This window comes from Elephas maximus, chromosome 5, assembly GCF_024166365.1.
Source record: "Elephas maximus indicus isolate mEleMax1 chromosome 5, mEleMax1 primary haplotype, whole genome shotgun sequence".
Taxonomy (NCBI): Eukaryota; Metazoa; Chordata; class Mammalia; order Proboscidea; family Elephantidae; genus Elephas; species Elephas maximus.
Genome location: NC_064823.1, coordinates 120,520,294 through 120,543,234, shown reverse-complemented (window position 1 = coordinate 120,543,234; position 22,941 = coordinate 120,520,294). Strand labels below are relative to the sequence as shown.

The 22,941-nt window shown below is 40.5% G+C and overlaps 1 protein-coding gene across 4 annotated transcripts in view; it reads left to right on the top strand.

Annotated features, from left to right (window-relative positions):
• RHOH (ras homolog family member H) overlaps positions 1–19,519 on the top strand; it is a 57,277-nt gene extending 37,758 nt beyond the window's left edge. For all 4 annotated transcript variants that reach the window (XM_049886982.1, XM_049886980.1, XM_049886981.1 and 1 more), the window contains exons 2-3: positions 16,456–16,579; positions 16,904–19,519. In XM_049886982.1, the coding sequence (XP_049742939.1) occupies positions 17,119–17,694 (576 nt within the window). In that variant the 5' untranslated portion in view covers positions 16,456–16,579; positions 16,904–17,118 and the 3' untranslated portion in view covers positions 17,695–19,519. The remainder of the gene's footprint in view (positions 1–16,455; positions 16,580–16,903) is intronic.
• The last annotated feature ends 3,422 nt before the right edge of the window (positions 19,520–22,941 follow it).

Genomic DNA, 22,941 nt, shown 5'->3' with positions numbered 1-22,941 from the left:
TACTTCTTCCAAGACAGATTTGTTCGTTCTTCTGGCTGTACATGGTGTATTCAATGTTCTTCATCAACACCATAGTACAAAGGCATGAATTCTTCTTTGGTCTTCCTTATTCACTGTTCAGCTATAGCAAATAAAAAGCACCTATATCTTATGGCTTCATAGGAATAGAGTTTTTGTTGGAGGTGATGACAAAGGTTTGAAAATAGTAGCAATGATTGCATAACGTTTTGAATGTACTAACACCATTGAATTATACGCTTATAATTGGTGAAATTGCAAATTTTCTGTTGTATTTTACCACAATTAAAAACAAAAAACACTAAATGACAAAAAAATAGACATACATCTATATTCCAAAAGCGGATTTTAAAAAATCTAAGCAAATATGTTCGAACTGTGTTCTTAGATTATTCCTCTTTGTTCCTCCTCTCCTTTAGACAATTTAAGAACTTGCTGTCCTCCTAGAGCAGTTTTATTTACAGAAGGACATTTGTAAGGTGAGCTGAGAATTTATCGCAAGGCTAAGTTTGCCCACCATTACACACAGATAGACCTGTCCTTTGCCTGGAGCAGGCAGTGCACTGCTAGGCAAGGGAAGACAGATCCCACCAAGGACACCAGACTGGGATTATGCATTTATTTCTATATAAATGGGTGCTTTTTTCAGTTACTAATATAACATGGGCATCCTTACTGAACAGTACATATGTTGTTGTGTGAGCTGCCACCAAGTGGGCCCCAACTCATGGCAACCCCGTGCATGACATGCACAACAGAACAAAATGCTGCCTAATCCTGTGCCATCTCCATGATTGGCTGCAGCTTGGACCTTTGTGATTTTTGGAAGTAGATCACCAGGTCTTTTCTCCTAATCTGTCTTAGTCTGGAAGCTGTGCTTAAACCTGTTCATCATCATAGCAACATGCAAGCCTCCGCTGACATACAGGTGGTGGCTTAGCATGAGGCGCGTTGACTGGGAATTGAACCCATGGATCCCACCTGGATCAACTGGACCAATAAGCAACATCATGATAAATGGAGAAAAGATTGAAGTTGTCAAGGGTTTCATTTTACTTGGATCTGCCATCAACACCCATGGAAGCAGCAGTCAAGAAATCAAAAGATGCATTGTGTTGGGCAAATCTGCTGCAAAAGACCTCTTTAAAGTGTTGAAAAGCAAATATGTCACCTTGAAGACTAAGGCGTGCCTGATCCAAGTCATGTGTTCTCGATAGCCTCATAGGCATGTGAAACTGGGTGATGAATAAGGAAGATCGAAGAAGAATTAATGCCTTTGAATTGTGGTGTTGGCAAAGAATATTGAATATACCATGGACTGCCAAAAGAACCAAGAAATCTGTCTTGGAAGAAGTATAACCAGAATGCTCCTTAGAGGCAAGGATGGCGAGACTATGTCTCACATACTTTGAACATGTTATCAGAGGGATCAGTCCTTGGAGAAGGACATCATGCTTGGTAAAGTAGAGGGTCAGGAAAAAAGAGGAAGACCCTCAAAGAGATGGATTGACACAGTGGCTGCAACAATGGACTCAAGCATAACAATTGTGAGGATGGCGCAGGACTAGGCAGTATTTTGTTCTATTGTGCATGGGGACTGGCTCCACAGCACCTAACAACAACAGCAACAACTCTTACCCGGAAGTCAAGAATTCTACCACTGAACCACCAAACCTTCACTATTAGAAATTAGGCTGGTAGTAAGAAACAAATCACCCACCCGGACAGAAACGTCTTTTCAGCTCTCCTTCCTCGCCTCCTACCTTTATTTTAGGATTGCTTACTTTCATCAACGAGGAAACCCTGGTGGCGTAGTGGTTAAGTGCTACAGCTGCTAACCGAAGGGCTGGCAGTTCATATCCGGCAGGTGCTCCTTGGAAACTCTATGGGGCAGTTCTACTCTGTCCTATAGGGTTGCTATGAGTCAGAATCGACTTGATGGCGCTGGGTTTGGTTTTGGTACTTTAATCAAAGGAGCCCTGGTCGTGCAGTAGCTAAAGCACTTGGCTGCTAACCAAAAGGTTGGTGGTTTGAACCCATCAATTGCTCAATGGGAGAAAGAAGTCTGCTTCCGTAAAGACTACAGCCTGGGAAACCCTATGGGGCATTTCTACTCTTATAGGGTGGCTGTGAGTCAGAATCGACTTGACGACAATGGCTTTGGTTTGGTTTGGTTTACTTTCATCCAGGTTACCAGGTGGGCAGTCTTCACCCAAGTGAAAGGCATGTTTGGTGTGTGGGAGAGGAGGAAGAGTCAGCACAATGAATGGCCTCTGAGGCCAGACTGCCAGGGTTCAAACCCAAGCCTCCCTTATCAGCTTGTTATATTGGGCAAGTCTGTCCTTTACTTCTCTGTGCCTTAGTTTCCCCAGCTGTAATATAGGACAAAAATGATATCAGTCACACAGTATTGCTGTAATTATTATATGAATTACTTTTTATAAGGAACTTAAAACTTGCCCGGCTAATGGTAAGCGCCATGTGTTTACTGTTACCATTATCTACTAAGAGTCAGACACTCCACTAGGCAATGGAGATAGTCTTTTTAATTGCCTTCAAAATCCTGTAAACTATGCATTATTAGCCACATTTTACAGTTCCAGTTATATGACTCACCCAGGGCTATGTTGCTAATCAATTATGAAGATGAGAGTCCTACCTACTCTATAACCTGGGCTCTTTGCAAACGATCGGGTATTGGCAGTTTTATACATAGAACCTAAAATTAAGCCACCTCATTTCATTTACTGTTTCATACTTTATGAAAAGTGTTTCCTCCCCTTCCCTAATATATGAATAGGTCTGGGCTAAATACCCAGAACAAAATACTTTTTCCTTCTTTTATAGTTTAAGAAATTTGTAAACTAAGGATTTATCCAAATTCTAGAGGATGTTTGAAAGCTTAATGATTGCCCCTAAAAAGAGCTATCTTCTTGAAGGTAGCTAATGAGAAAGGGAAAATCTGTTTGAAAAATATTTCTGTATTAAAACCAGGTGCACACTTTTGAATAAAAAGTCACCAGTATACAGTAAGATCTTTCTCTAAAAAAAAGCAAAACTGCTGCTATATGAATGATTTGAAATATCTATCTAGCTATCTACATGGCTTTGCACTTAAAATATGAAGGAAATTTAGCATGGGCTATAAAATGTAGACATACTATGTATTTGAAAAAATTATTTGTAGATGGAAAGAGTGCTGATTCAGCTGATCAAGTTTCTGGGTTTTGAGTAGGGCCCTTCCCCGCATCTCTCATCCCCTCCTCCCTGCTCCCCATACTTCCCTTACTTAAACCGTTTTTCTTTAGTCATTGATATTCTCATGAGAGAAATGAGTGGGCTAAACTACATGACCTTTTAGGCATGCGATGATGCTAAGTTTTTTTCCATAGGGGGAGACACATTACTTTGCATTCTGTTTAGGGGTTGCTTGGTGATGGGGGGAGTACCAGGAATTTGGGGAATTTCCCAGAATACTTGGTCACAAAATGTATTTAAAAAATTGCAATTTGTTTAACCAGGAAAGGATTAATATCCTTAATCTCTAATGATCTTTTAAAAATCATTAATAAAAGATGACTGCCTTGCTAGCGAAGGCCATAAATGGATGATTTCTAAAAGAAAAAAATGTAAGTGGCCAGTAAGCATATAATAGAATTTTAGTTATCACTAGTCAAAAATGAAATGCAAATTAAAACAAATCAAACTGGCAAGTATTATACCCAGTGATGGTGATAGTGTGGTGAAATGAACACTCTCATACACTGGTTTTGAAAATCCAAACCCGTTGCCATTGAATTGATTCTGACTCATAGCGACCCTCCAAGACAGAGCTGAACTGCCCCATAGGGTTTCCAAGGCTGTAGTCTTTATAGAAGCAGATTGCCACATTTTTCTTTCGTGGAGCACTGTGTGTTTGAACTGTCGACCTTTCGGTTAATAGCAGAGCACTTAACCACTGCGCCACCAGGGCTCCTTCTGTGCACGGCTTATGGAGTATAAACTGGTCCAATCCTTTGATCTCTTTTGTCCTAGTAATTTCACTAATAACTATCTATCCACCCAAAATAATCATACACAAAATTTATATAAAAATGTTAATTTAATGTTATTGTAGTAAAACAGAAGAAATAATTTAAATGCCCAAAATAGACAGTTGGTTAAATAAATGATGTTACAGTCATAATGAAATACTAAGTAGTCATTGAAATTTTGAAGAATCTTTAATGATATAGGAAATATTTATGATAAAATGTTAAATAAGAAGGCAAGATGTTAAATGGTATATAAAGCATGATTAAAAAAACCGAGCGCTGTGATAGTTGTTTAAAAAAAAAAAACCAGGAAAAGGTACGTTAATATCTTAACAGGTTTTAGTTCTACATGGTAGGTGGTTTTTGCCTTCTTTTGATCTTTCATTGTTTTCTAAATGTCCTATAATGTGTATGTACTGTTTTTATAATCAGAAGAAAGGATATGTAGAAATGGTTCACAGAAAATGAGTAGAGAAGTTATGGAGAATCAGGAGACCATCTTCAGTCTGATCGGATCAGCAAATAAAAGGCGACCTGCTGTTCACCATCAATGGCTTGAATACGTGGGTTGTATTCAAGAAACTCCCCACCGCCTTTTCAGACAAAAAAGACCCCCGGGGCAGAGGGAACTCCCTCACTCTCAGAATTACTTTGATTTGTCATCTGGTTTTGTTGGGTAATACATTTTCGCTCTTGAGTTTCTTTTCTTTCCTTTTAAAGTTATTTTCATTATGACTTATTGCTCTTTTGGAAAGATGGAGATGCTCTGCGGAAATAGGGCAGGGAGGGCCAAAGGAAGTTAGTGAACGTAATTATATAAGTTAGGAAGCAGAGTTTGGGTAATCTCAAAGTAACTTCAAGAGGATCCTTTCGCTGGAATAATTTCTAGAGGTGGCTGCTACTTCCCAGGGCTGGATGGTGATGTCCTGTTGAGATGCAGCTAGAGTCTGTAGTTGAAGTACAAGATTTTCTTTTTGTGACTTGCCTGAGGAACAGTTACCCAGGGCTGTGGTTTTTCTTCTTCTTTCCCTTTCACTGTGGGTGAAGCCTTCAAATACTTGAAAAAGTCGACATAGCATAAAGAATACTTTTTAAAAAATTATTATTCTTTTCTGCATTTTTTCTATAATTAAAAAGTGAGACTAAAACTACAGCTTGGATGCAGTGCTATAGAAAACAAAAGATTTCACTTTTAAAAACTTTTATGAGAAAAAATTTTGAACATACATAAAAGTAGAGAGAACAGACTAGTGAACACTCATATACCCCATCACCCAACTTCAACAGATTCCAACATTTCCCCAATCTTATTTCATCTGTCACTGTTACTTTGTTATTATTTTTTCTTTCTGGAATAAAAAATCCCAGATATATTGATTTCACCTGTAAATATATCAACTTCACTATCAGATAAAGACTTTAACAATATATATGACCACAATATGATTATAACCTCACGAAATTAGCAATAGTTCCTTAATGTCATCTAATACCCAGGCCATATTCAATTTTTTTTGACTGTCTAAAAAGTTGTAAAAAGGACTTTTTTTGAGGCTCCATTGGCATCATGGACTCAGGCTCCTATCTTCATTTATTTAAATAATAGACTTAATTTTTTAGAGCAGTTTTAGGTTTACAAAAAAATTGAGGAAGTTGAGGCTTAGAGGTTACTAACTTTCAGAAGATCGCACAGCCAGGAGGTAGTGGAGTTGGGAGGCAGTTTGCTTTCAGAGTTCATACTCTTTAATCACCATATTATACTGCCTCTCTTGACAAAGGAATTGAGGCTCAGAGAGGTCAAGTAATTTGCTGAACGCCACATAGTAAGTGGCAAATATTGGAGCCAAATCCAAGACTGTGTGACTCCAGAGTCTGTACTCTTCCTGTTACCCTGAGCTGCCTGTCTTTATTGCGGGGGTTGACAAACTTTTCCTATAAGGGGTCAGATATTAAATATTTTAGGCTCTGTGGGCCATAAGGAAACCCTGGTGGCATAGTGGTTAAGAGCTACAGCTGCTAACCAAAAGGTTGGCAGTTCAAATCCACCTGGTGCTCTTTGGAAACTATGAGGTAGTTCTACTCTGTCCTATGGGGTCGCTATGAGTCGGAATCGACTCAATGGCAATGGGTTTGGTGAATCATAAGGTCTTTGTTGCAACTTTGTGTTATAGTGATAAATAATACATAGATGAATGAGTATGGCTGTATTCCAATAAAACTATTTATAGACATTGAAATTTGAATTTCATGTAATTTTCACATATCACAAAACAGTATTCTTATTTTTTTAATCATTAAAAATATGTAAAAACCATTCTTAGTTTGCGGCCCATACAAAAACAGGCAGTGGGCTGAATTTGGCTACCGAATGGGCCTTAGTGTGACAACTTTGCTTTATAGCATCATTGCACCATAGCACAATTAGATATGCATGGGCCTGCTTCTTCATTCTCTCTTTCCTTGAACAATTCAACTCAGACTCTAAACATGTGTACCCAACTCAGAAAAATAAGGGGCCTTTGGTCAATGAAATTCACATTCCTTAGAAAGAAGTTCAGGGACAAAGTGGTCTCTGTAAGCATGCCCTTGGGATTTGCACCTCCAGCTCCAAGCAGCTTTGCAGAGTATTTCTTCTAACTGCTTTGGGACAAGTTGCAGTAAATACATTTTTCTATTGCCTTAGATTTGAGAAAAGAGTCTCTGGGTGGTGCACATGGTTAATGAGCTTGGCTGCCAACCAAAAAGTTGGAGGTTTGAGTCTACCCAGAGGTGCCACCAGAAAAAGGCCTGGAGATCTACTTCTTGAAAAATCAGCCATTGAAAACCCTCCGTAACAGAGTTCTGCTCTGACGCACATGAGATCACCATGTGTTGGAATAGACTGTACAACAACTGGTTAAAAAAAAGTTTTGAGATGAGGTTTTAATATCCCTTAAAGATTGGTGCTATGGGCAGTTGCCTGGTTTGCTAGGCTTGTAATTTGACTGAACTTGGACCAGGCTGAGCACCCTGAGTTCAGGCAATAATGTAATTATTGTGCTACTTGTTGTGGAAGGAACCATTCAGGTCAGGGCGTCTGGAAGAGAAGAGGTGCCAGGTTCCTCCTTGGCCTGGGGCATCAAAGCGGCATGGCTTATGACTCAGAGGGGCTTCAAGAACTAAGGTGCTAAGATATGAAAGGTCTCAGGACTTGAGATGTTCCATATTAATTAAACTAAATATGCTTTCAGCTTAGGAAGGTAAATACTGCTTAGAACCTTGACTCTGGGGAACATGCACTAAAATTTGCAGACTAGTGGCTTGCAAATGAACTTTCAGAACAAAATTCATTTGGAACCGTGATGATCCATGTATAAAAATAAAATGATGTAAAAGTGGTTTCTTTTTTTATTTTGAGGAGAATTTAATGATTCTTTATAGCAATTAAAAACATGCTGGAGTATTAAAGTAGGATTGGGAATAACTGAAATAAACTTATATAAGATGAAATTTAAGGTTAAATACTCCTTGAGAAGATGTTCACTGCAAAGACAATAGCCTTACTTTAAAAAATATTCTTTATTGATATTTAAGATACGTACAGAAAACGAGCACATTGTAGGTGTTCAGCTGGATGGATTTTCACAAACTGTGACACTTGTGACACCAGCACCCAGATCAAGAAACAGCACACTTCCTTTAAAATATCAACAACTGGTTTCTTTGTAGGAAGGAGATACGCATAGTGACCTGGATGGAAGGGGTGGCTGGGAAAAGTGTCTTGAGTCTGAGTTTGTGTAGGAAACATAGTTGTATTTGGGACACCTTTACAGGAGGCTGATAGAAATTATGGGGCGTCGAGTGATACTTAGAGTTACTGCTGCTTTGGAGTCAGACTCTGAGTATAATTTACCTCTGCCACTTCCTGGCTGTGTGACCGTAGATAAGCTTCTCAACCTTCTGAAGTCTCTGTAGTTGTGAAACCATAATCGCCGTGAAAATAGCGACCATCTTGTTCACTATTGTGTCCTCAGGACCTGTTCTATTGCCTGTCACTCAAGACGTCCTAAACAAACATTTGGTTGTTTGTTTCTTTAGTTTGTGTAAAAAAGAAAATAAAATATATATATCAACTCAACATTTGCAATTTAACATTTTTGAGGTGCATGATATCAATTACAAACAAATGTTTTTTTAACAAATATTTTTTAAAATGAACAAAACAACTAATGAAGCACTTAGCTTCTGGTAGGTTGTCAATACATGTAAATAAAAATGACAAAATGACCCAACAACCTAGCAATGGCACATTTGTGAATATATCTTCCTAGAAAATACTTCTACATCAAAAGTAATTTTTATGAAACTCTTAATGGCACAGCACAATTGTTAATTATGATGAAATCCTGGAACTAATTCAAAGCCTATGCTAACAATGGGGAATGACAAATTATGAATTATTGAATCAATGGAAAGCTATTTAGCTAATACCTGGCAAGTGCGTAGACAACATTGAGGATAACCTTTTTTTAGATATGGAAAAATGTATAGAAGATATTATATACCAGTGTATATTTATTAGAAAACGAAAACTGAATAAGAATTTGGAGTAGCACATGATTAAGGTAATTGACATCCCTGAATTATACATGTGAAGAATGTTGAATTGGCAAATGTGTTATATATATATTTTTACAATTAAAAAAAAGAATTTGGAGTGATAAAATTCAGAGACGGTTAGATTTTTTTTTTCTCTTTTATGTTGCTTAAGATTTTTTGAATTGCTCCTCTTTCCCCCAAGAAAGAGAAACGAAAACAAAGTCTCCCCCACCTCTTGCCAGATGGGTTCACCCACCCTGAGCCAGGCCTGCCCCTTGCTCTGGTCCCTGCTAGGCTGAGGAGGGGCCACTGAGGGAGGGCGCTGGCAGCAGATGAGCTGCTGAGCAGTGGGAGGATTTCCTAATCATCTAAACGTGTTGGAGTTGTGGCGCTATCAATAACCTTAGTGAACGAATTGGTCGGCTCAGGTCCTTTGCCAAAAGCTCTCTGAGGGTTTTGACATTTAGATATCTTCTCTGTAATTGACAGACCATGCATGACTAATGACTGCCACGGGTTCATACTTTCTAACAAGAAAACTGAGGATTCCATCAGCATTTTGGAGTGAGCCTTCAGCCAAAGAGCCAAGACCCTCCTTATATTGAATCCTTATCATAATTGGATGATTCATTTTAGGAAGAAACCAAGACTCAGAGAGGTTAAGTAATTTGGCCAAGGCCATGTGTTTAAAAAAAATGAATCCATGAAAATCATGTGAATTCATTATTTGATTACTCATTTTTAAGGTGTAGTCCATTTGCAGAATTCTCACCTTCCATGGCTCCTTATAGGTCCCTTTGACTTCCAGGCAAAGACTGCAGCAGGGAGTGTGTTTGAAGAAGGGGTACTAGTTAGAATTGGCATCTGCCCAGCTAACCTAAAACCAGTGATAATAATAATTAGTTAATCTTATGTTCATAATTTTACCTTATGCTGTATCATTCTGAAGGACCTTTCTCACAAAACAAACGGGAGCATTTCCAACTGTACAAAGTGCTGTAAAAGCACAAGCCCAGGTTATTGCTGTGCTGTCTTTTCCACTTGAGCCTTACAAGTTCTGGGCAAAGAAGGTAGGACGGATCTCACTCGAGTTTTACAGGTCAGGAATAAACACAAGAGGACCAACAATTTCAGCAGAGTGTAATTATTGCTATGTTAGAGGTAACCAGTTGCCGTCAAGTTAGCTCCAGCTCATGGCAACTGTATGTGTGTCAGAGAACTGTGCTCCACAGGGTTTTTTTAAAAAAAATTTTACCGTGCTTTAGGTGAATGTTTACACTATAAATTCGTTTCTCATTGAAAAATTTATACATGTCTTAGTTATCTAGTGCTGCTATAACAGAAGTACCACAAGTGGATGGCTTTAACAAAGAGAAATTAATTTTCTCACAGTCTACTAGGCTAGAAATCCAAATTCAGGGTGTCAGCTCCAGGGGAAGGCTTTCTCTGTTGGTGCTGGAGGAAGGTCCTTGCCATCAATCTTTCCCTGGACTAGGAGCTTCTCTGCACAGGAACCCCGGGTCCAAAGGGCACGCTCTGCTCCTGGCACTGCTTTCTTGGTGGTATGAGGTCCCCAACTCTCTGCTTGCTTCCCTTTCCTTTTATCTCTTGCAAGATAAAAAGTGGTGCAGGCCACATCCCAGGGAAACTCCCTTTACATTGGATCAGGGATGTGACCTTAGTAAAGGTGTTTCAATCCCACCCTAATCCTCCTTAACGTAAAATTACAACCACAAAATGGAGGACAACCACACAATACTGGAAATCATGGCCCAGCCAAATTGATATACAGATTTTTTGGGGGACATGATTCAATCTATGATAATACACAAGTTGTTTTGTGACATTGTTTGCAATCTGTGCGGTGTGTCAGCACTCTCCCCCTTTCCCTTTTCCTTTCCACTCTGGGTTCTCTGTGTCCTTTCGTCCAGTTTTCCTGTCCCTTCCTGCCTTCTTGTTTTTGATTATGGGCAGGTGTTGCCCATTTGGTCTCATATACTTGATTGAACTAAGAAGCAGGTTTCACACGTGTGTTATTATTTGTTTTACAGGCCTATTTAATCTTTGGCTGAAAGGTGGACTTAGGGAGTGGATTTAGCTCTGAGTTAGCAAGATGTCTGGGGGTCATTGTGTCGGGGGTTCCTCCAGTCTCTGTCAGACCAGAAGGTGTGGTCTTTTATTGTGAATTTGAATTTTGTTCTACATTTTTCTTACAAGGCTCTGCCCAGAACCCTCTATCGTGATCCCTGTCAGAGTGGTCAGTGGTGGTAGCTGGGCACCATCTAGTACTTCTGGGCTCAGGCTGGTGGAGGCTGTGGTTTATGTGGTCCATTACTCCTTTGGACTAATATTTTCCTTGTGTCTTTGGTTTTCTTCATTTTCCTTTGCTCCAGACAGGATGGGACCCGTACATGTGTTTCAGATGGCCGCTCCCAAGGTTTTAAGACCCCAGATGCTACTCACCAAAGATGGATGTAGAATGTTTTCTTTACGAACTGTGTTATGCCAATTGACCTAGATGTTCCAAGAGACCACGGTCCCCAGCCCCCAGCCCCAGTAACTGGGACCCTCAAGGTGTTTGGATGTGTCTAGGAAGCATCTATGACTTTGCCTTGGCCAAGTTGTGCTGACTTTTCCTATATTTTATAGTGTGTTGTCTTTCCCTTCACCAAAGTGAACATTTGTCTGTTACGTAGTTAGCCTCAGAGGAGCAGCCTAACGTGGTGTAGTGGGTGACCTCACTCATGTAGCTATCTGAACTCTATCATATTGAGAGATCTATAATTGGGCCTCCCCTGCCAGTTAGCCACTTGTGAAATACACCTGGAAACCTGCTTTTATTTTTCACCCTTTTGGGGTGAATTTCTCCCTTAAAAAATATTCCGCTGAAATCAAGCCAACCGACCTTACACACTGATGATGTGACCCACGCTGGCTCAGTCGTAGGCACATGTGACACACCATCTGAAGATTATCTATCATGACTATATAGGGTATCGCTCTAACCTGGGACTAGCGTTCCTCCTCCCTCCAATTCCTCCCAGCTCCATATTTGGCCATCTGCTGAAGGCCACGCATTTCCTCAGGGTTTAGCATCCATCTTTATTTAGCGCTACAGAACGATGCTGTGGTTTGTGTTCTTGTATTCACTGTAGCAGGTAATAAAGTCTCCTCCTTTGGCTTATATTTTAATAGAACCACAGAGAAAGCTAATATTGTCTAACCTCAGATAAGCTTTTTTTAGTTTGGGAAACCAAGGCCCTGAGAGCTGACTTGATGTGCCTCTTAATGTCAGAACTGGGAGGTGCGTGAAGGTCACTTGACTGAGCAGAGCTTTCTCTCTCGTCTGACTCTTCGGAGCTCTCTGGCTGGCAAAACTCAAGACAAGAATTTCTTTGCTTGCATCAAATTTTTATTTTTATGCTACAAGAAGAATTCCTGTATTTTCCTGGCTAGGTATAAGACACACAAAATACCCTTTGCTAGAAAAATCTCTTTAGTGCTACTTTAAATTTCCCACTTAAAATTAATGCTTGTTTATTATTTCAGTTAATAATTGTTATTTAACAACGTTATTAGTAATAAAGACTATTGCATGAAAAAAAATTTTTTTTTTTATGTTTACTATGTGCCAAGAATTCCTGGTGGTGCAGTGGTTAAGTGCTCAGCTGCTAACCAAAAGGTTGGTGGTTCAAACTCACCAGGTGCTCCACGGGAGAAAGATGTGGCTGTCTGCTTCTGTAAAGATTATGCCTTTGGAAACCCTATGGGGCAGTTCTACTCTGTCCTATAGGGTTGCTATGAGTCAGAATCAACGGCAATGGGTCTGGTTTTTGACAAGTTACTATGTACCAGGCACTATGCTAAACGTTTTATAAAACATTTTAGCACATTTAATACTCTCAATAACCTTGTGACATAGACATTTTTACATTGATTTTTCAGAGGAGCTAACTGAGACTCAGGGAAGTTAAGAAACTCTTCTTTGGGCACACGATAAGCTATCAGGCAGCCAGGATTCAACTTCAGGTCTGCCAGACTTTGAAGCCTGTGTTCTTAATAATTGTCTCCTCAGCTTCCTTTTGCAGATAATCACTCAGGAAATTTGGCTTTTATTCAATTAATCTATGGGCAGATTCCATTTAAATAATCAAAAACCTGGTATATGCACATTTTTCTTAGTTCTGGTTCTGCTGCTTTGGGTTCAAAATAAAATGTCTTTAAAGGTCTTGGCTCTGGACTAATTAACGAGGGAATCACAAATGCTTGTGTTTAAGACAGCCTTAAGTCTGAGGGGAAACCCTGGTGGTGTAGTGATTAAGTGCTACGGCTGCTAACCAAAGGGTCGGCAGTTCGAATCCGCCAGGTGCTCCTTGGAAACTCTATGGGGCAGTTCTACTCTGTCCTATAGGGTTGCCATGAGTTGGAATCGACTCAACGGCACTGGGTTTGGTTTGGTTTTTGGTCCAAGTCTGAGGAATGAAAACCTAACTGGAACCTGACAGAGCCCCAAGGAGACCTTATTTCCTCAAAGGTCTGGGGACAAATGGGTGTCCAGGACCATGGTGGCTGAGAGTGACCCAACTTGCGATTTCAGATAGAGTTCAGCTGAGAATTTGACACGCCAGACCCTATGCTATGGACAGTTAATATATGGTATTTTTAATATATAGTAGTGAAATAGATAATGTGATGGCTCCTTATAGTTCCCGTTCTGTGCTAAGCAAGACTCTCCTTATATTGAATCTTTATAATAATCACATGAAAAAGGTGCTTTTCTCGTTTTCATTTTATGAGGAAACCAAGACTCAGATGGTAAGTAACTTTGTCGAGGTTACCCAGCTTAAACCCAGCTTATGTGTGTTTAAATAAAACGAATCCATGAAAATCATGTGAATTATTTATTTGATTAACTCATTTGCAAAGGCTAGTGTGTGGTTCAGTTCTACTCTGTCCTATAGGGTCGCTGTAAGTCGGAATCGACTCGCCGGAATTGGTTTTTTTTTTTTGGGTAGTGTGTGGTTCAGTTGTAGAATTCTCGCCTTCAAGGCAGGAGACCTGGGTTCAATTCCTGGCCAATGTACCTCATGTGCAGCTACCACCCATCTGTCAGTGGAGGCTTTCGTGTTGCTATGATGCTGAACAAGTTTCAGTGGAGCCTCTAGACTAAGACGGACTAGAAAGGAAGGCCTAGCAAACTACTTTCAAAAAATCAGCCAGTGAAAACTCTTTGGATCACTACAATCCAACCTGCAATTTATCCTGGGGATGGGACAAGACTGAGCAGTGTTTCGTTCCCTTGTGCATGGGGTCATCATGAGTTAGGGGCCAACTCAAAAGCAGCTAACAACAACATTGTGTAAATTAAACAGAGACTGTGGGTTGACAAGGGTAGATAAGTCTTGGAAGGGAACATCAGGACTGATTTTTTAAAAGTATGTCTTGAAGCTGATCTATAGGTCTGCTTTACGTTGCTTTACATGTGGTGTGTCAGGAAGATCTTAAACCAGGGAGATTATAAGCTGTTAAAATTAAACAACTCCCCCAAAGCCTGGACAATGCTCCAAAACTTCTGGGTGTCTTATCATTAAACATACCCCTCCAAACCAACCTCATTAATCCCTCAAGAATGCCCCTTCTTTTTTTCCCAAGAACCTTGCTCACTTTGAATAGACAGTAGATGTTTAGCCTAAAACTTCCTTTTTTCCCCAGTCTGGTATCTCTAGGATTTTGTGTATTCCACGTGACTTGTTCTGCACTAGTGTCTAACCATCAAAGAACCATCCATATGTTCTTTCTTTTATCACAAGATTGTAAATGGCATATAAGCAAAAAAAAAAAAAAAATCTGTGGTGGTCACAGCAGTTTCTCCTAGAACTGACTGCCCGTTTCCAAACGTCTGTCTTTCTCCCTCACTCTTAATAAATAGTTGATCTCTGTAATTGTCAAAGTCTTATTGTTTTTAACAAAGCTCTGATTTTATTAAAAACCTTTACTCTGAATTTGGGTCTGAAAGATGTTTTCTTTGTCTGAAGCTGGATGGCCTCTCCCCAGAGCTGATCTCATCGTCTGGTGCTCTTTTACCTTAAGCGAATGAGAATTTATTTGACCCTTTCATGAAATTCAAATTTTGCCGACATTTTTTTTCTCTTGAATTCTTTCTTTATTTTTTTAAAATAATTTTTATTGTGCTTTAAGTGAAAGCTTACAAATCAAGTCAGTCTCTCACATATAAATTTATATACACCTTACTACATACTCCCATTTACTCTCCCTCTAATGAGTCAGCCCTCTCCCTCCTTCCAGTCTCTCCTTTTGTGACCATTTTGCCAGTTTCTAACCCCCTCTGCCCTCCCATCTCCCCTCCAGACAGGAGATGCCAACATAGTCTCGTGTCCACATGGTGCAAGTAGCTTACTCCTCATCAGCATCTCTCTCCAACCCATTGTCCAGTCCATTCCATGTCTGACAAGTTGGCTTCAGGAATGGTTCCTGTCCTGGGCCAAAAGAAGGTTTGGAGACTCTGACCGCCGGGGTCCTTCCAGTCTCAGTCAGACCATTAAGCCTGGTCTTTTTTATGAGAATTTGGGGTCTGCATCCCACTGTTCTCCTGCTCCCCCAGGGTTCTCTGTTGTGTTCCCTGTCAGGGCAGTCATCGGTTGTGGCCGGGCACCATCTAGTTCTTCCAGTCTCAGGATGATGTAGTCTCTAGTTCATGTAGCCTTTTCTGTCTCTTGGGCTCATAATTACCTTGGGAGCTTGGTGTTCTTCATTCTTCTGTGATCCAGGTGTGTTGAGACTCATTGATGCATCTTAGATGGCCACTTGCTAGCTTTTAAGACCCCAGGCACCACACTTCAAAGTGGGATGCAGAATGTTTTCTTAATAGATTTTATTTTGCCAATTGACTTAGATGTCCCCTGAAGCCATAGTCCCCAAAACCCTGCCCCTGCTTTGCTGACCTTGGAAGCATTCAGTTTATTCAGGAAACTTCTTTGCTTTTGGTTTAGTCCAGTTGTGTTGACCTCCCCTGTATTGAGTGTTGTCCTTCCCGCCACCTAAAGTAGGTCTTATCTACTGTCTAATCAGCAAGTAACCCTCTCCCACCTTCCCTCCCTCCCCCCGCCATAACCACAAAAGAATGTGTTCTTCTCAGTTTAAACTATTTCTCAAGATCTTATAATAGTGGTCTTAAACAATATTTGTCCTTTTGCAACTGACTAATTTCACTCAGCATAATGCCTTTCAGGTTCCTCCAGGTTATGAAATGTTTCACAGATTCATTACTGTTCTTTATCGAGGAGATTTTGCCGACATTTATTCAACACTGCATCATCCCTGTTTAAGTGATAGGCACTGAATTTGGTTGCTTTCAAGCCTATCGTTTTGTTTCACAGGAACCTAGTAGAGTCCCTGATACATAGGTGGCCAAGCCCAAACAGTGAAAAATAGAATTTAATCCCTGCAACACCTCTGAGAAGTAGTCCCTAAATTTATCACCATCTTGCAGATGTGTAAACCAAGGCTCAGAGATAAACTGCTCAAAGCTGTAAGTGATGGGGCCTGATTTCAGACACAGAAAACTCCAAGGACAATGCCCTTTCTCTTATACCTCTAGTCAACTGTCCAGTTTCCTAGAAACATTGATATTTTAGAGTTTGGGGAAATCTCAAGGGGAAAATTATAGCAAACTTATAGGTCTGGTGATTTCTTTTCTCCTTCCTCAACATGAATTCCCACATAAGACAAAGACTGGGTGACCGATCAGTAAACGAAGGGGAATGCTTGTACTATCTGTCACTCATTACCTTGCTCTTTCTTGCAGTTCCCAAGGCGGCTGGAATCCGTCAGAAACTGAGCAGACAGTGAACACTCTCAGCTGCTTTCTTCAGTTGTTGGAACTGAAGCCAACACAAAGCAGTTTGAAAAACGTGTGATTCACACACCAGGTTGTTATTGAGGTCTTTTTCATGTTGCAATGGGAGCAGTTGCTTGTGTGTGTGCGTGTGTGTGTATCGCTAGGTTGATTTTAGAGATAAAATCAACTTCTGCTTCTTGACCCCGGGGGGAGTTGGGGTACATGTGCTTGGGAATAAGGGAGTCAAGCTTTCTTTGCCAAGGGGAATGGAACTTGATCTTTAGATGAGCTTAGGGGGAGTGGCTACACTGCCATGGGGCCTACAGTTGATGAGTTTGCCCAAGGAGGAAGCCCCCTGACATCAAAAAAGAAAAAAAAAGTGCTCAATTTTTTTCCCTTTCTCTTTTGGTTTCAGCTGAAGACAAGGCTTTGGAGGTTTTCAAAGTAGCCTGTGCTTCTTCCTTGGATGGACAGGGACAAGTAAAATTTTACAAAGTGCCATCAGAGGCCCTGAGAAGACAAACGCATCTGGTTTTCATCCCCTTGCTGAATGGGGTTTGCTGCAGCAGCCCACTGAGGGCTCTTTTCCTCAGGATTCCGAACTTATAACAGGAAAACCAGCCTGGGAAGATGCTGAGTTCGATCAAGTGTGTGCTGGTGGGAGACTCTGCTGTGGGGAAAACGTCTCTGTTGGTGCGCTTCACCTCAGAGACCTTCCCGGAGGCCTACAAGCCCACAGTGTACGAGAACACAGGTGTGGATGTCTTCATGGACGGCATCCAGATCAGCCTGGGCCTCTGGGACACAGCTGGCAACGACGCGTTCAGAAGCATCCGCCCCTTGTCCTATCAGCAGGCAGATGTGGTGCTGATGTGCTACTCCGTGGCCAACCATAATTCTTTCCAGAACTTGAAGAACAAGTGGATTGGTGAAATCAGAAGCAATTTGCCCTGTACCCCTGTGCTAGTGGTGGCCACTCAGACTGACCAGCGGGAGGTGGGGCCCCACCGGGCCTCCTGCGTCAATGCCATAGATGGAAAGAGACTGGCCCAGGATGTGAGAGCAAAGGGCTACCTGGAGTGTTCAGCTCTCAGCAACCGGGGAGTGCAGCAGGTGTTTGAGTGTGCCGTCCGAACTGCTGTCAACCAAGCCAGAAGGCGCAACAGAAGGAGGCTTTTCTCCATCAATGAGTGCAAGATCTTCTAAAGCCCAGAGAGACCCAATGCTCATTTACTCACCCCAGAGACTAATGGGTAGAGGGAGCGTAGGCAAGCTGGGAAGAGTTCATACTCTTCCTGGATACATCTTGAGCAGTGTTTCCTTTTGGGCACACTTGATGATGAGGCTTGGCCTCCGAATGAACTCTACAAACTAACTTCTTGCCCAGTTCAATAAAAATTCTTTGGGAAGCTATAATGATTACTCATTCCATCTTCGATTAAAAAAAAAAAAATTAAAATGAGGGTCACCCATGTCCCTTTAATTTTGGACAACAAAGTGAGTTTCCCAAAGAACTTCGTATTTAAAGACATATTTTATTTAAATATTAACAAAATGCATAACTCTTGTATATAATTAGGTTTAGAAAGTCTTTTCATATGTACTTACAAACACAAATTCCTGTTTGAGTGAAATTACCTAATGGGGCTCTGCCATATGTTTGTAGCGTTATTATTATCTCCTGAAGTGGTAGTAATTTTATTGAATCCACTTGCCTGGATTTTACTAGGTAATCAAATTTAAAAAAGACCATAAACTCATCCTTTTGGTTAATTTTCCACCTACGTATCTTATTTAAAGCTGTAAATAAAAACATAGTTCAATAGTGTATTTCAATACTGCCTAATGTTTGTGTATAAAAAAAAAACAGCATTAGGCAGTATTAAAATACATTATTGAACTAGATTTTTAATACTGCCTAATGATGTAAAGGAGCCCTGGTGGTGCAGTGGTTAACAGCTACGGCTGCTAACCAAAAGGTCAGCAACTCGAATCCACCAGCTGCTCCTTGGAAACCTTATGGGGTAGTTCTACTCTGACCCTCTGACCTATAGGGTCACTATGAGTTGGCATCCACTTAACGGCAATGGATTTTTGGAGTGATTTAAAAATTATCACCTACATTTCTCTATCATTAGAAAAATCTTTTTAAAATTTACTGTATTACCTTTCACTCCACGAACTCAAATTATACACTAAATAGACCTATCTCATTCACCAAGAAAGACTGAAACCTTTCAGGTGGCTAATCAGATTGCTCCAAGTAATAGCTGCAGAACCTGGGACAGAGCCACTAACAAGCTGAACTTATTAACCTTATGTACCACTGAAGGACTCTTCTTTTTTTTCTTTATTGTGATTTAAGTGAAAGTTTACAAATCAAGTCAGTCTCTCATATAAAAACTTTATACACCTTGCTATGTACTCCTAGTTGCTCTCCCCTTAATGAGACAGCACACTCCTTCTCTCCACCCTGTATTCCCCGTGTCCATTCAGCCAGCTCCTGTCCCCTTCTGACTTCTCACCTCCCTTCCAGACAGGAGCTGCCCACATAGTCTCATGTGTCTACTTGAGCCAAGAAGCTCACTCTTCACCAGTATCATTGTCTATCTTATAGTCCAGTCCAATTCCAGGGACTTTTCTTGATGGCATTTATTTCAGTGTCTCAGGGCCTAGCACTGGGAAGGAATAGGAGCTAAACAAAAGTCTGTTGAACCAAACTGGAGAGAAAAAGACAGGTATTGGGCTGTTGTGCCACCTAAGTGGTTATGGGAAAGAAGCAGACCCTAGCCGTCCTCACAGGGGTAAGAAGCAGAATTAGTCATTTTGGTGGAATCCATGTAATTGTTGTGATTTATAAGTATGTTCTACATGTGTGTATATTTATTTTTGCCTGCCTAGATTCAGGCATATTCTTATTCTTCAAAAAAGTCATGATACCTTTTCGTGGACTAGATTGTGTGTCAATTCTTAAATATACCAAGTAGCAACATTAAATATACCCTTGTTTATATTAAAGAGTTGGCAATGATTTGAGTGGCTGAGTGATTCATCCTATTCCGTCTTGCTTTATTCTGACTATTTAAATGAGGGGCAGAATCCAAAAAAACCAAGCCCATTGCTGTCGAGTCAATTCTGGCTCCTAATGACCCTACAGGACAGAGTAGAGCTGCCCCATAGGGCTTCCAAGGCTGTAATGTTTGTGGAAGCAGACTGCCACATCTTTCTCCTGCGGAGTAGCTAGTGGGTTTGAACTGCTGACCTTCTGCTTAGAAGCTAAGCACTTTAAACTCTGTGCCACCATGGCTCCTTAGCCAAGTCCAGTGTGATATAATTAGGCTGAGTGACAAAAAGCTGAAATCACCCATTCCTGATACATGTAAGATATTATATTGTTGTTGTGATCCATAAGATTTAAAAAATTTTCTAATTAGTTTTGTTGTTGAGGCTGTACACAGCAGAACATACACCAATTAAGCCATTTCTACAGGTACAATTCAGTGACATTGATTACATCCTTTGAGTTGTGCATCCATTCTTACCTCCCTTTTCTGAGTTGTTCTACCTCCACTAACATAACCTCACTGCCCGCTAAAATCCCTATCTGATCTTTTTAGTTGCTGTTGTCAGTTTGATTCCATATAGATACTTCTAAAAACAGCATAATGCTCAAGGCAGGCATCCTTTACTAGTTAAGCTAAACTGTTGTTTGGTTTTAAGAGGACTTCAGGGGATATTTCTGGTTTGAGGTTTAAAGATTATCTCAGTGCAATAGTTTTCAGGGTTCATCCAGCCCCCACGGCTCCAGAAAATCTGGATTCCATGAAAATTTGGAATTATTTTCTCCATTTTCTCCATTTTGATAAGAATTCTTCTATAGAATCTTTGATCAAAACTTTCAGTAATGGTAGCCGGGCAACGTCCAGTTTTTCTGGTCTCATGGCAAAGAAGGCAGTTGTTCACGGACACAATTAGCCACACATTCCATTTCCTCCTCCTATTCCTGACTCTCCTTTTTAATCTGTTGCTCCAGGCGAATACAAACCAATTATAGTGCCAAAAGACAATAATACTGATGGTTAAAATCTGTCGAATGCTTCAGAATTGCTGGGCACTGTGCTAAGCACTTTTGTGTGCAACAACTCATCACATGGCATGTAAGTGGCCACACTATGAGTCTCATCCTACTTGATGAAACTGAGTCTCAGCACATTGATGCAAAGAGTCCAAGGCAATACAGCAGGTGAGTGGCAGCACCAGGAACCTCAAGCAGGTGTGTCTAACTCCAAAGCTGTGCTCAAAACCACCATGCCTCACTTCCTCCCAGAGCAGCTCGACTGCATGGCTTTGCCACATCCTATCTCATGTGACCTTGTAGACCTCATCACTAGCAGCCAAGTGGCCTGTATTTTAAAAATTATTTTTCAATAAAACATTCTGAGTCTGAGCTTAGTCTTTCTCTTTCATTTTTCTTTCTGGCAATGAGAACAGGATCTGGCTAAGTCACAGAGCACCATCATTTGTAAAGGTCCTTATCTGCTATGGATTGAATTGTGTCCCCCCCAAAAATATGTTGAAGTCCTAAATACTGGTACTTGTGAATGTGACCTTGTCTGGACAACATCTTTGAAGATGTTATCAGTGAGGTTAACATGAAGTCACAGAGGAGTAGGGTGGATCCTAATTCTGTATGAGTGGTATCCTTGTAAAAGAGAAGATACTCAGACTGGAGGACAGGGGAATGATGCCATACAACTGCAAGCAAAGAAATGCTGGGAGCTACCAGAATCTAGGAGGAAGGCATGGAATAGTTTCTCTCTCAGAGCCGTCAGAAGAAATTGACACACTCAATACCCTTATTTAGACATCTAGCCTCCAGAACTGTGAGACAATAAATTTTTGTTCTTATAAACTACCCAGCTTGTGGTATTTTGTTACAGTAGCTCAGGGATCTAGTACACTACCCCAATCTTGACTTTTAAGTATAATTTCAGAGGTCGATTGCATGTGAATTGACAAAGATGAAATATACCATGACTTGACACTTTAAAAAACGTGGGAAAATTCTTTTTCATGTCTTACTTTTCCAGCCCTCAGGTTTCAGGTATTTCCTTTAGATGAGGGAGTAAGAGGGGGGAAGAGGGGTGGATTCTTTCTTTCTTAGGATTTGGCACTAAGGAACTGCACTTCACCCAGAATAAGATGTGAAGGGAGGATTCCACTTGGGAGATCTGTAGGGTTTTGATGCAGCAGAGGGCACAGGCGTTTGTGAGTGTTTGTCCTGAATATTGAGAAGACAATCCTTGGAGTTGAGTCAGGTCAGCACAACTCAATGGTAGGGACATTTTTCCTGAGGCTGTGTCTCTCTCAATAAAGCAGAGAAACATAATCACTGACCAAGATCTCAAGCAATTTTTCACAAGATAAAATAAACCATAGAAAAATTTTTTGATGTATATTCATAGAGTACTTGAATAAATCTAAATTCCACATTAACTTTTCAGTGGATTCTAAAATATATCCTGACATGGAACCTAGTATTTAATGGAAGATAGAGAGCCATCCTTGAAGTTGTCAAGGATTTCATTTTACTTGGATCCACAATCAACAGCCACGGAAGCAGCAGTCAAGAAATCAAAAGATGCTTTGCATTGGGCAAATTGGCTGCAAAAGACCTCTTTAAAGTGTTGAAAAGCAAAGATGTCACCTTGAAGACTAAAGTATGCCTGACCCAAGCCATGGTGTTTTCAATCACATTATATGCATGTGAAACCTGGACAATGAATAAAGAAGACCGAGAAGAATAATTGACGCCTTTGAGTTGTGGTGTTGGAAAAGAATATTGAATATACCATAGACTATCAAAAGAATGAACAAATCTGTTTTGGAAGAAGTACAACCAGAATGCTCCTTAGAAGCAAGGATGGTGAGACTAGTCTCATATACTTCGGACATGTTATCCGGAGGGATCAGTCCCTGGAGAAGGGTATCATGCTTGGTAAAGTAGAGGGTCATTGAAAAAGAGGAAGAGTCTCAATGAAATGGATTGACACAGTGGCTGCAACAATGGGCTTAAACACAACAATGATTGTGAGGATGGCGCAGGACCAGCAGTGTTTCGTTCTATTGTACATAAGGTCACTATGAGTCAGAAGTGACTCGATGGCACCTAAAAAAAACAACAACAGAGAGCCATCATGAGGGACTAAGAGGTGGGACAGGTGGAGTGTATTTTAGAGTCAGAAAGTCTGAGCTGTGTGTCTTTCCCTCTCAGTTTTCCTTTCTCAAAACAGAGATACTAATTCCTGGGTCACTCTAAGAATTAGTACAACAATGATTGTGGAAATGCTTTATATCTGTAAACTGTCGTTCAACTGGTGGTGTTATTATGTTTTTGATAAATCCCTATACAGACAAATAGGCTGAATAGTCTAGATTAGGTTAGAATATTCT